Below are 13365 nucleotides of genomic sequence, written 5' to 3'. Positions count from 1 at the left end.
ACCTCTGGGAACCATGAATGTTTATGTTAATGTCTGATGCAGTTGGGTAGATGCTGAGATATCTTTCTCTGGATGAGTGTTGGAGGGACCAAAAGGGGCAAAAACTGCACCAATCCATAAATACACACCCAACACGAGGAAAAAAAATACTGGGTGAAAAAGAGCTAACGTATGCTCTTCTTCACTTGTCACCTAGAGCTTCCTAAAACTACAGACAGTTATTGTTGGATGCAAATAAAAAGGAAGCAGCAAAGGCCAAACCGACAGCTTAAAAAAAAGCTGAGTTGGCCAATCTGCTGCAGTGTTACCAAAGCTTTGTCTCCATGTTTTTTGATTAAACAGGTACAGCTTTGCCCACTAGCCTTTGTTGACAGTAGCAACACGTATGCAATGTGCATGGTGAGAGAGGCACTTTGTCATCACTGTCAATGTCTATTTCACACAGAAGCTTATTAGTTGGTGTTTTAAGTGTAATGGGCTAATAATAACAAAGTGTGATTCATGTGCCAAGACAACGCCTGTATGTGGGTGTACACACACACACAGGACACAAACACACAATGTGCTCACAGGTATTCACTGTGTCACTCACTGCTTGGCATCATCTTTATTAATAACTGCAGTGTTTAGGTGGATAAATCCTTATCAAAGCTGCCCTGCTGAGCTTTAAGTGTTTGCTTATAAAGTCTCCCCTGACCTCAGTCCACTGGCATGCTGAGCCACTCAATAGGGCTGATTATAAAAGCAAGGTCCGCACCCACCGACCTCCATAACATACCATCACAGGATCTGCGCTCTTAGCTCCTGATGCTACTCGTGAAAATGAGTGCTAAGTAGTGAAATACAAGGTGGCAGAGATGCTGGTAAGGGAGAAAGGTAGTTTCTCATAATGCCATTGTTAATGCTGCTCATTCATCAGAAATAGTGTTTCCAGGAAATATTTTCACATTTTTTCCCACCTGCCCCAACTGCTCCCTCTTTGCAATAATTGCTTAACTTCACCACAGAGACTTGCTTTTTTTTTTTTTTTCTGAATGAGAAGCGAAATCTGTCACAACCTTGCAGTTCTCCCAAGGTGACTGAATCCTATTTGAATCCTAAAAAGAACAAAGAAGAAAAACTTGGTAAATAATTAATAAGGAAATGCTAATTGCAAAACCAAGACAAATGAGTTGAAAGTTTACACTGGGGTAAAATCATGATACAGATGGATGTATAGACCTAGAAATTAAATATGACCATTTGTTTCCCATCTAAACAATGTTGGTTTTGTTTTCTGTTTGATGCTTGATGATGTTTTAATTTATTTATTATTTTTAAGAGGAATAAAAATGTTTTCTTTTTTGACAAACCACATCATGATTGTAAAACTGAATGACTGATTTGGAATGGTAAAAAATGGTGATTATGCAGTGATAAGTCTTTGGCAAAACTGATAACTGTGAATTTTAAGAATGAAAAATTAATATATTCAACCCAGCCCAGTCCCCAGAAGAAAACTGTACATTTCTGCAGCCATGGATATGCCACATTTGTATATATATTTTTTACACATCACATCAGCATTTCTAAAGTGACATAGTTCTACGTGTACATGAGCTGACTTTGTCGTCGGGACATGAGGGTGGTGGTGAATAACATGAGACCTAAGCAAGATGGCTGCCAAGTTGCAAACGCCTATTTAAGACCAACAAACAGCGAAACAGTTTTTTGTTGTTTTGTTTATTTGCGAGACATTGTGCCATTTCCAGCCGCAATCATAGTACCAAAAACTGGCACTTAAAGCCAAAATATGTATTTTCCTAAGTTGGTCAACAGGGCAATATGGAGAAAACCAAATATCCCGATATTTTTGACCAAATACCTCAATATTGATATTGCGACAATATAGTAGGGTTGAAAATTGGTGCTCTGACAAAATATTTACACAAAGACATTTTTGATAAATAATCATCATTAATATGGATATAATGGCTAAGTGGGGAAAGGTAAAGAACAGAACGCTAAAACAGTTTGGTAATATAAGTAGTAATAATATATAATATATATATAATTAGTGTGATTCAGACTTTCAAACCAGGAAAATACAAAACAGTATTACAATATCCAAAACCAAAGATGATATCTAGTCGCATTTCACACTATTGACATAACCACACACTAACCACAGTGTTGTTGAAATGTAACGTGTTGCTACATAATGTACAAGTGTTACATATATGGTTTGCAGAAAAATGTACAACACCAACATTCATTCTGGCGATTGGTTTGTGCAACCACATAGAAAACAGGTAAGTCTTATGCTACTAAAGAATGGCCTTCACTTCCTGCAACTCCTGTAATGCAATACTCTCTCAACCCTGAACACTTGAATCTTTTATCATGGTGTGTGTATGTGAGTGATGGCATCAGTCCAATGACAGCATGATTGGCACTGGCAACAGTCAACTTTTCCAGACTTGTGATGTGACCAAATTGTCACCTCAATGTCTTCTATCACTTTCCAGCTTTGGTAATATTTGGTCTAAGAGTTGGTTTCACAGCAGCTAATGTCCAGATTTTAAATCCCCCCTTGGCTTCACCCTGCCACCTACTATCTACCCTGCACCCCCCGCAAAGTCCAGACCAGCACACAGATGAGGAGGCTCCGCTCACCCATGTTGGTACAGCTGCCTCTTCTCCGGCCTCAAACCAGCAGCAGCAACAGCTGGAAAGACTGAGGCTTTGTCTGGCTCAGTAGGCCAAAAGTGCTGGGAAACTGATATTTGTCTGGCCGCAGTGTTGAGCTATGGGGCCACGAAAGGGCATCTTTGGCTACCACCGGATCAAGACACCTCATAATAGACAAACCATGTTATGCTTTCTTGAGTGAAACAGATCATGGGTTGCGATAGGCCTTGTGCTGGATGGTCGTGGTAAATAGTTGGTGTTTCATGGAGGATGTGCCACTTTGTGAATGGATGGATGATGGTTTGGCTCCATGGACTGTAAGTGCAAAAGCAGAGCAGTGGAACAGTGTGAGTACTCTGGGAAACTGCACTGTGTAGATTATAGACTGTGTTCTGTGTGACCTATACTAGAAATACAGTAAATAAATCAAGAAAAAAAATGCTAACTTTCATTCACAAATATTTCATGGTACATTTAAAAAAAAAAAAAAAGGTTGTGGATGTCAAACTAAAATAACTGAAAGTGACTAGACTGCACCCTGGCCAAACAGTGTAAGCCTTGGCAGGACATAGAGTGACTGTGCAGTATTTTGGGGATGTGTGCTGTAATAATGTGAGCTGAACTTCTTTATTATTGATTATAAAGACACATTCTTATAATAGATATTATTGGTGTTTTTGTAAATACGAGATTAGCTACTCCGAGGACAACCCCAGCTATCACTGTCATTACAATCATTGCTAACATCCTCTAAACATCATCATCACTGTACACAGGGAACTCTCTCTGGCCACCAGCTTGTACTCTTTCTCTCCCCCTCTCCCTCTGCATCTCCCTCTCCCTCTCCCTCCCTCTCTCCTGCTGTCACCTCTCACAGAGCCTGGCAGCATCAAGCCAGCTTGCATTTTAATTTGGCCCTGAAGTTACTTATTTCATTATCGATCATCCGTAATGCTGAATCAATGTTCATCTTGTTACGTGGGCCATACCCGTGTAATACAGTGATAGTGGGGCCCAGAGTTACTCATTCCCTTTACAAAGTGACTTTACCGTAAAATCAATGCCTTGTGTTACTGATACAGGGGAAACTGCAGCAGATGGAGTGAGAGTGAGTGGGCAGAGAGGAAACAAAAAAAAAAAAACAACACTCACCTTCGACGCAGCATTGTTAAAGATACTCACAAAGCATGGCAAATATCTGCAGTGCGAGTGTGTGTTTAAGCTATGATCCCTTACTATGGTGCAGTTAGTAATATGAATGACACATAAGGTGATAACATTCATGTAAATAGCTGATATCAGTAAGATTTATATATCAGGCGTCACATTTTACATGTTTTGCAGGCCTTGATTATTTTATACTGACAGTGTCCCCTTAACCCAGCACAAAACGTTGCAAAGTAATAATAATTTAGCTCCACCCAGATTCATAGAATGATTTTGTTATCTAAATAATGACAGTTTAAAGTGACTCTTTACTACAAATGCAACATAAGAGTCCCTTAGGGTCGGTATGCATGATTTCTATGATCCATATGAATGTACTGGGAGTAAAACTATCCTTAGAACTCCAGTTGATACCAGAATATAATACCAGATTTATTCTACATGTGGGTTTTGTCGCTCAGTTTATACCACTTCTTTCCCAGTGTCATGCAAAATGATCTAGTATTCCAGTTATATATTTCAGAGAGTATGTGTATAGGTTAAGTGTTAACAATATACAGTAAAATATCTTGCAAAGACATTAAAGGAATATTAAAGTAGGAAATTGAAGAGCAAGTTAATGCTATAACCCTTCTGAGTGAAATGGACACACAAAGTCTACAACAATATTACATTTTATCAGGGTTATGGGGCAGGATATTATATGGACAGATATTAAAGGCCCATAAGCACTATAGGCTGTAAGCTACAGCTACTATGGAGAGAGTATTTCGGAGCACATATGGTCAGTCTATAATCTTAGTTATTCGTATAATTGTCAGCATCCCACATTGGCCTATAGATACTGTATTTAGGTTAATATGCACATTGTACAAAACTTATAAGTTGCTCTGTTCGAGGCCTAAATCTAAAGTAGCTCTCCCACTCAATGTGTGCTTAGCCTGATTGACTGTTTAAATGTAGTAGTCGCCTACAACCTGAAGTTAACAAGTTAATGTAAAACATTTGCAAGGCAATGCGTTAATTCACGCTTTGATCCGCTGTCATAACCCAGTTTAATAAGTTGCAGTCCATTGACTATTAATTTGTTTCCAAATGGTGTGAGCAGGAGGAACGCTTCCAAAATGCTTTACTTTGCCACTAATGCAAATCAAAGTTAGGCTATCTATTTAATATGCATGATTGGTTGGTGTAATGTAATTAAAATCATACTATTTAAATTATCCTAACAGTTAAAAAAAAAAATTAAACTTTAAATGTATTTCAAAGTACACTTGCTTCTGCTGCTAAGAACAATTAATTTTAGAAACTAATTCATTTATTGGATTAAGCTTCACTGTTCTTTAAACACTGCGAGATTTATTGGACCTTTATTTCACCCTAATGGGACATGAGTTTGAAAGAGCTTATTTGGAGATTGAATGTGTTGCACAGTTAGTTTTTTAGGTTACCCACAAATTTAAGTTTGAACCCGCTGAGGCACATTTCTGATTAACAACAACAGAATGTAGCTATGTATATTCCCAACAGCTAAGAATAACTGCTTTGTAAAAAGATAGGATAATACCAGCAGTCACTTTTATGAATTACACTCAGACTTTTTCCCTATATGTTGTGTCATTTAGTTTCATCAGTCTGACAGATGTCATATATATTGTAGCCTATATATTTGGCTGCAGTTGACTGGAGGCTTTTCTTGATCACATTGAAAAAGCTGTAAATCACTCCACTGCACTATATCATATTTACAGCAGCAGTTTGTGCTCGTGAAACTGAAGATGCCAAATTCTGGCGAGTTAACAAACTCTGCAAATATACTGCATTTTGGCTCGGGTCCCCTTTCATGAAATGCTTAACAAAATGAGAGCTGGTTTGTCGAGCAAGTCAAGAATTCTCAAATCTCTCTCCTTCTTTCTTTCTTTCACACACACTCTTCAAACTACCAAAAGCACCCAGCGGTCATTAATTGCGCTTTCTTTTCAAATCCCCATTCGTCACCGTAATTAACCGGTGTTGATCAGAAAGGGCTCCCTTTAAATTGATTCCATGTGTGATAAGAGATGTGTTAGAGTTTTTTTCTTCTGTCACCGGGGCGTTATGGAAAAAGATCTAAATGTGTAATTTGAAGTGCCTCTGTTTGAAGCCTTTGATCTCGCCTGTTTTGCAGAGCCTCGGTTCATCATTTGCGACGTGTCGCTGGTGCCCTGTGTATTGCATAAGAAACTACTGTTGAGCGATAGGCCGTGTATGTTTGCTTATGAGAATGTGAAATTGTGTCATCTGCATAATTACCGTCAAAGAGCTCTCGACAAAACAGCCCTCAAGTCACTCGTGTATGATTGCCCTCTTTTTACAGCACCTACAAATTAGATTGGCTCCAGCGCGCTCCCAGCATGCTGCCACCAGAATTAAGAAAAGTATTTTTAAAAGTAGGTGGAAGAAATAATAATAATGATAATAATAATAATGATAAAATAGATAAATAGGATTTGTGGCACCTGAATAAAATTTGCCAAATTATCTCCTTGTGTCTGCAGTTGTCTTTGGCCTGTTCCGTGTGTGTGTGTGTGTGTGTGTGTGTGTGTGTGTGTGTGTGTGTGTGTGCGTGTGTACGGAAGTCAAGCAGAGGTTAGTTTATTGTTTACTGAGACTCTCTTTAGGAGAGAGGGGAGCGGCGTCTTAATGCTTTTATGGCTACGCCAGTTTCCCGGGTCGGTGTGAAAGTGTTAAGTTAGTGCGTGGTGCGTTTGATTGGAGGCAATAAATCAGGCGCAGTCCTTGGCGTGGGTGGAGTGCAGAGGGAGTGGGAGAGGGAGAGGGTAGGGGGGCGTCCGAGCGACGTGGTCCCGGGGATGAGACACGTGTCCATCCGGCTTTGGAGCGCTGCTTAGCGGACACCAGCAGGCAGACACCTCGCTGGACTCTCAGATTTATACTCTCACTTCTCCAACGTTTATTACGGCCCAGCCACGTTTTCTCTCTCTCTCTCTCTCTCTCTCTCTCTCTCTCTCTCTCTCTCTCTCTCTCTCTCACACACACTCTTTTCTTCTCTCTCTCTCTGTCTCTCTCTCTCTTTCTGCAGTGTGATGTTTAGACGTGATTTTTTTCCACCTCCTCTTTCTTCTTTACACTTATTATGCTGCTGTGTATCTAAATGTCAAATACCATCCACTTATCTTTAACCACCCTTCACTTCACTGTCTGGACCCCCTCAGTTTGCAGGTCGATCTTGTGTGTGTATGTGCGCGCGCGCCCGTGCATGACTCTGTGTGTGTGTGTGTGCGCGTGTGTGTTAAGTGTGAGCGTGCTATTGACTGCTATGTAGTGATTACCATTCCGGTCGGATGGCACCAGCAAGCCGCTGTAATTAATAACCCCATAATCCGGGTTGGGGTGGATGTCGGCGGAGAACACACACACAGATTCAGGACAGAGTTTTACAGAAACAAGGCGTATCCTTATGGGTAGCTCTATATAAGAAATTATAGCTGCTATTATCCCTCCCAGACAATGATAACTATCTGCTCCAAAAGAAGATTAAAGGTTTATACAAGTTCAGAATTCTTGGAAACCCGGATCGCATTATCAAAAACCAAACTGAGATTGATGAGATTTCATCTCGCTGTCAATAATACATGAAGACTTATATATTCAAATAAAGTGCGTGGAATAATATTTCAACCTCTGTGGTTGTTTTGCAAACGATTAACAAAACAGATGCTGGTAGGAAATCGGGTTGAAATGCGATTATGGATGTCCCGTACACACTTTTATGTATTGATTCATGGAATTTTAATTCTGACTGCCTTGTTTTGTTTTTAATCCGCGTTATTTACAAGAAACATCAGGTTGCATGGAAATTATCAAATGGATTTCTTTGAGTGCAGTCTGTCCGGATGATCGTTTTGTTTTGTTGTGGCTCAGGAAAGAGACTTTATTTCAAATCTCTGAATTATTTGTTGACTTAAGCTTTTCTTTAAACGATCCGTTTATTTACGCAGCGTCGCCATTTATACTATTATTACCAGCACTATGATTTTTATTATTGTTTTTATCATTGTGGTTGTTAATAATAAAAATGCTGCTTTTTATACACATATATTATTTTTTTAATGTTGCTTTTTGAAGTCAGTTCCCAGAATATACATCCCCCCAGCCCAATCCACTTCAGTGTTTATTACTTATCATTGTTGGTGCTTTACACTTAGTCTTCATTAACAGTGTAATGCGCCTATCATGGGCTCTGTCTTTGATGTCAAGTGGCTCCATGCGACCCGTTTGATGTCTCAAATTAAAGACTGAATTGACTCGGATCCTCCTGCCACCATGAGCCCATAACACCTCAGAACCGGTGTAAGAAAACACAGCTTGCACCCAGTGATGTAGCGATAAATAAAAAGGTGTGCATAGCCTGTGATCCGGGGTCATTACAAGGCATGACCACCGTCGGTCGTTACAAACACATTAATTATTAATTATTTTCACTTTTTACGCGTGTGATTTATGTGTGTATGACACCGGTTATTGAGATTTCTTTTAATATAGATGTATGTCAATTCAAAAATGTGTGTGTAAACTATTTTCCTTCAATAAAAAATGGAGGAAATTGTCTTGCAGTGATCTTTATCTTAATCTTTCTTAAAAGTTCCCGATTTAAAAAAAAATTAAAAATGAAGAAAAATCGATGTCCGATTGTAGGCGAGTGTCCAAGTTTCAAAGTTCTTGCGTCTTTGTGTATTAAAAGGAAACTGCAGATAAAAAAAAGTTAATCAGTCACTGACACCAAAATGCTTACTGTTGTGTAAATGGCCAAAATTGTGAATTAACACAAAAAAATGTGGTAGGACAGGCGCGAACAAATAACAAATGAAATAGATTGGCGAGCCATAAAATGAGATTTGAAACCCCATTCAAATGAGAGCTCGCGACGTCAGTGCACGAGAGAGAGAGGGAGGGAGAAACAGAGAGAGAGAGAGAGAGAAAGAGAGAGAGGCTGGTGTGTGTGTGTGTGTGTGTGTGTGTGTGTGTGTGTACGGTGTGTGTGAGAGGGGTGAGATTTGAGAAATAGGAGGGGCTTCTAAACGACTAGAAATGTCAATCTGAGCAAGGGAGTCCCAATAATCTAAAGCAATCTGTAAGGACCTGACCTTAGTCCATCCAGATCAATAGGGAAGTGAGGGTGGAAAGAAGAAGAAGAGGAAGAAATAAGGGGCGCAACCGGATCGTTTACACTGGCTGTTCCCGAGGAAATATAGACTTCCCTTGCTTGCACCTTTTGTTGCTCACATGCTCACACTGTAAAAGTGGATATCGAGGCAATTCCCTTGCTTTGTGTGATTGCAGCAGACTTTTCTCCCCCCTTTTCCTACCACCATGTCTTTCCCTCAGCTGGGATATCAGTACATCCGACCGATATACCCGCCGGAGCGCCAGGGGATCGCCAGCAATGCCCGGGCCGGGACAGAGCTTAGTCCGTCCGGCGCACTCTCCAACGTCCTCTCCACAATGTATGGATCTCCTTTCGCCGCGGCAGCGCAGGGCTATGGAGCGTTTCTGCCCTACTCTAACGATATATCCATTTTCAATCAGTTGGTAAGTCGCTTTGCTTTCTTTTTACTCATCCATAACTTTTTATGTTACAGTCGAAAATAAAATAAATAAACAGCACCTGACTTGTGGAGAGGTCTGTCGGCACTTTTTCGGGATAAACTTTCAGAGCACCGTGGTGTCGCCTGGTTTGTCGCTGAATCGTTAGTGAAATTTAGTTAAAAGCGGTTAAAAAGTAACGCATTAACAAAGTGTGCTTTAGGTTTATTGTTCGTACATCATTTCCTGAAGGTGATGGCAAAGAAAAGTTAATAAAACGATGCAACGTGCTGAAGGATGTTTACGCGTATTAAGTGCGTAAAAGTAAATATGGCCGTAAATATTTTTTTAAAACTTATATTTTCATTCAGTTACTAAGCTTTTAGTACATAAATAACAAGTTGTGGCAAAAATGCATTCACCGATTTGTTTGTTTACACTCTAATAATAACCACAGTGTTGTTTTATTACTGTAAATCCACGTCACACTGTGAGACATGCTCATATTTATCATGAAGAAGGATCCCAGACACGGCATTAATATTTTAAATCTAATAAACCCCTCTGACTCTTTGATTCTTTGTCTTTGCAGGGTGCTCAGTATGAACTGAAAGACAGTCCCGGTGTCCAGCACCCAGGGTTTGCCCACCATCACCCTGCTTTTTACCCATATGGCCAGTATCAGTTCGGTGACCCGTCCAGACCCAAAAACGCCACCAGGGAGAGCACCAGCACCCTGAAGGCCTGGCTCAGCGAGCACCGCAAGAACCCCTACCCAACCAAGGGCGAGAAGATCATGCTGGCCATCATCACCAAAATGACCCTCACCCAGGTGTCCACCTGGTTCGCCAACGCCAGGAGGAGGCTAAAGAAGGAGAACAAGATGACCTGGGCCCCTCGGAACCGCACCGACGAAGAGGGGAATGTTTACAGCAGCGATCACGAGGGGGAGGGGGACAAGAGGGAGGACGAGGAGGAGATCGACTTGGAGAACATCGACACGGAAAATATTGAGAACAAGGACGACTTGGACGACCAGGACGACCTGCATTCAGATATTAAACTAGACGGGAGGAGTGACTCTGAGATTTCTGACGGCTATGAGGATTTACAAGGGCCCGACCAGAGGTTTCTAAAGGCTGTGGGGAAGGAGGGCAAAGACGTGGAGAGAGGAGGAGAGCACTTCCACAGCCACCACCACCACCATCATCATCACCACTCTTCTTTGGACACCAAAGCGTCCCAAGCAAACGGTGAGCAGCTCAAACTGAACCCGGTGTCCGTTAGCTCTCCGCCCTCAGAAAACAACCCTGCCCCAGCCCAAAAGCCAAAGATCTGGTCTTTGGCAGAGACAGCCACGGCCCCTGACAATCCCCGCAAATCGCCACAAATGAACGGCAGCAACTCCGCAGGGCCGGCCGCCCAGACCATAATCGCCCCTCATAGACTCATCTCTTCTTGTCCCGTTGGGAAAATCCAGAACTGGACGAACCGAGCCTTCTCGGCGCATCAGCTGGCTTTACTGAACTCAAATCATTATCTGGGACTGGCAAACCAGGCCACTGCCACCGGCCTGGCCCTCTACAGCAGCAGGCAAACGGAGGACAAGAGTCATAGTTCAGAGACTTCAGTCACAGGTACATGTCCCCGACACTGAGACGCGCATGTATAAATTACTACAAAGACAAAGACACTAGTCCATTGCCCGTCATTCATTTCTCTTATGTTAGACCTCCTTTTGCCTTCTTTGCCTGTTCATGGATTTTTGTTTCTCTCTAGGCCACACAGATGAACAGTGTTACAATGTTACAGAACACAGTGTGTGTGATGTATGCGTGTGTGTGTGTGAGGTGTGTGTGTGTGTGTGTGCTTTGAAAAATGGATTATAAAAACCTCATCAGAAAGCATTTAAGAAAAATATCAGATGTTGAATTGGGTGAAAACTGTTCTTAATTCCCTGCCCCTTCCCTCCTTTATTTGACATTGTCACATCCATATGATATTAAGGCCCATGTACTTGTGTTCAGTGGTTTACATAAATCCCTCAAGCTTTTAAACCAAGTCGTGTTTCATCACTAAAATTCACCGAGACCCACGATGGGCTCTTATAATAGGCAGTTCAATTAATGCATTTTAATTTTCATCGCCACAGTTTCAGAGAGATCTAGTGCCTTGGATGCAGAGGAGGAAAAAAAAAGTTGTTAAAAACAGCTTTCCACCCAGTTCAAAGATAGCGAGGCTGTCAATTAATGACATTTGGGAATTTTCTTTTTGATGCCATATCACATTTTCGTTTTAAACGCCATATTTACCCAAATTAGCTTTTACTCTAAGATTTTTTTTTATCCCTGTGTGTGTGTGCGCTTGTGTTATTTCGTCAAGGCCTATGTTACACTTACTTGTTTGGTCATGCAAATGAGCTCAATGCAAATTCACTACAGGCTCGTTTTTAAAAGGCAATTGTCACTTTTATATCACTTTGTTTTAAAGCTCTTCCTGAGGCTATTATTAGTAGGATTTTTTTTTAAGATCACTTTTTTTTTTTTTTTGCTGTTACCCCTGTGTATTTCAGGCCTCTGAACCAACTAGAAGCAGCGATGGTTCTTTCCGGCTCTCTCCTGTCCATAACCTCTCACCCATCCTCTTTAATCTTTTTTTTTTTTTAATTTTAATTTGAATATGGAATGTAAAATAAGAATAATACATCTCTGTATACTTACATTGTAAGCATGTCCTGTGTAAAACTGCTAATGTAATAATGTATGAACCTGTAGTCTGTGAGTTTTATTTTCTTTATTATTATTTTTTTCTTTTTGTAAGTTCTGTGAGGATTTGATGTTCAAATGTTTTGTATATAAAGTTAAGAATATGTACATACTTGTGAACCAAATTGTACAAGAAAGTCTATATTTTGGCTAATAAATGAACTGCTGCAACTTTAAGGAATGGTTGGTTTTTGGCCGGGGTATTTTGACAGCTGCTTTTGATGGTGGCTGTTATTGTGCATTGCAGCTTGAATTGCATTGCTTTTGGGTTTTTGTGTGTGTGTGTGTGCTAGTGGACAGCCTGAGGCACAGACTTCATCCTCCATGGCAGTGATAAGTAAATATTCGAGAGGGATTTATCACACTTTTGTAGTGGAGGGACTTAAGGCTAATTAGCCAGCATTGCGGCATACATTTGGATATTAATGTTGTGGGATTATCCTTATAGAGGCGTAGCGGTCGTATTAAAATGAATAATTCTTTCATTAATTTTCCTCTGAAATTGTATGGTCTATAAAGAGACTTTAGGTAATGAATGGCTGCTAGATGATCGTTGGTATTTGGTGAGAGAGCTTCAGCTGATCCTCAAGATGGATTTTGGCTTTGCAGTGCAACTCCCAGATCTCATCATGCTCAATTTGTAATGCTTTTGCTCTTCACATATATCATACATTCGCCTCCACTAACGCTGCTCTTTGGTATAATTGTAATATATGGTCGCTGTAGAACTAATAATAACATCATTTATTTTGTTTGCCCGTGATGTGATCATTTGCATGTATGAGCTCTTATCAGAGGAAGTTTATGTAAACTTAGTGTTGGAGCTCCCTCTACAGTCACATGGAGTCGGCCATGTTCTGCTGCACTGACACACACATTCTGCTCATGTAGTCTCACTGTTTTTTTATGGCTCATTCCTAATTTATCCATCAGTTGTGATATAAAATTCGATAGCAACATTTTGCTCTTATAAATCTGTCATTATATTATACTTTTTAAAGTTTTTTTCAAGCCGTTGTCGTGTGATTTTGTGATGTGCAAGCGCAGTGCATGTGTCAAGATGGAACAGGAGAGTTGTTTTTAATGCGTCAAAAATCAAATAGCTTTTTATAAAGGCATGCCAAAAAATAATAATTATAATGTTAATTTTGGCACAAACGTTCAGAAATATTTAATA

At 40.4% G+C, this 13365-nt stretch overlaps 1 protein-coding gene across 1 annotated transcript; it reads left to right on the top strand.

Annotated features, from left to right (window-relative positions):
* Nucleotides 1–8936: 8936 nt before the first annotated feature.
* irx3a (iroquois homeobox 3a) lies at nt 8937–12365 on the top strand. The gene is made up of 2 exons (XM_049562558.1): nt 8937–9429; nt 10016–12365. The coding sequence occupies exons 1-2, from the start codon at nt 9211–9213 to the stop codon at nt 11078–11080; spliced, it is 1284 nt and encodes a 427-aa protein (XP_049418515.1). The 5' UTR covers nt 8937–9210; the 3' UTR covers nt 11081–12365.
* The last annotated feature ends 1000 nt before the right edge of the window (nt 12366–13365 follow it).

This window comes from Epinephelus fuscoguttatus, linkage group LG2 (assembly GCF_011397635.1).
Source record: "Epinephelus fuscoguttatus linkage group LG2, E.fuscoguttatus.final_Chr_v1".
In the NCBI taxonomy this organism is placed as follows: domain Eukaryota; kingdom Metazoa; phylum Chordata; class Actinopteri; order Perciformes; family Serranidae; genus Epinephelus; species Epinephelus fuscoguttatus.
This window is presented reverse-complemented; position numbering and strand designations above follow the sequence as displayed.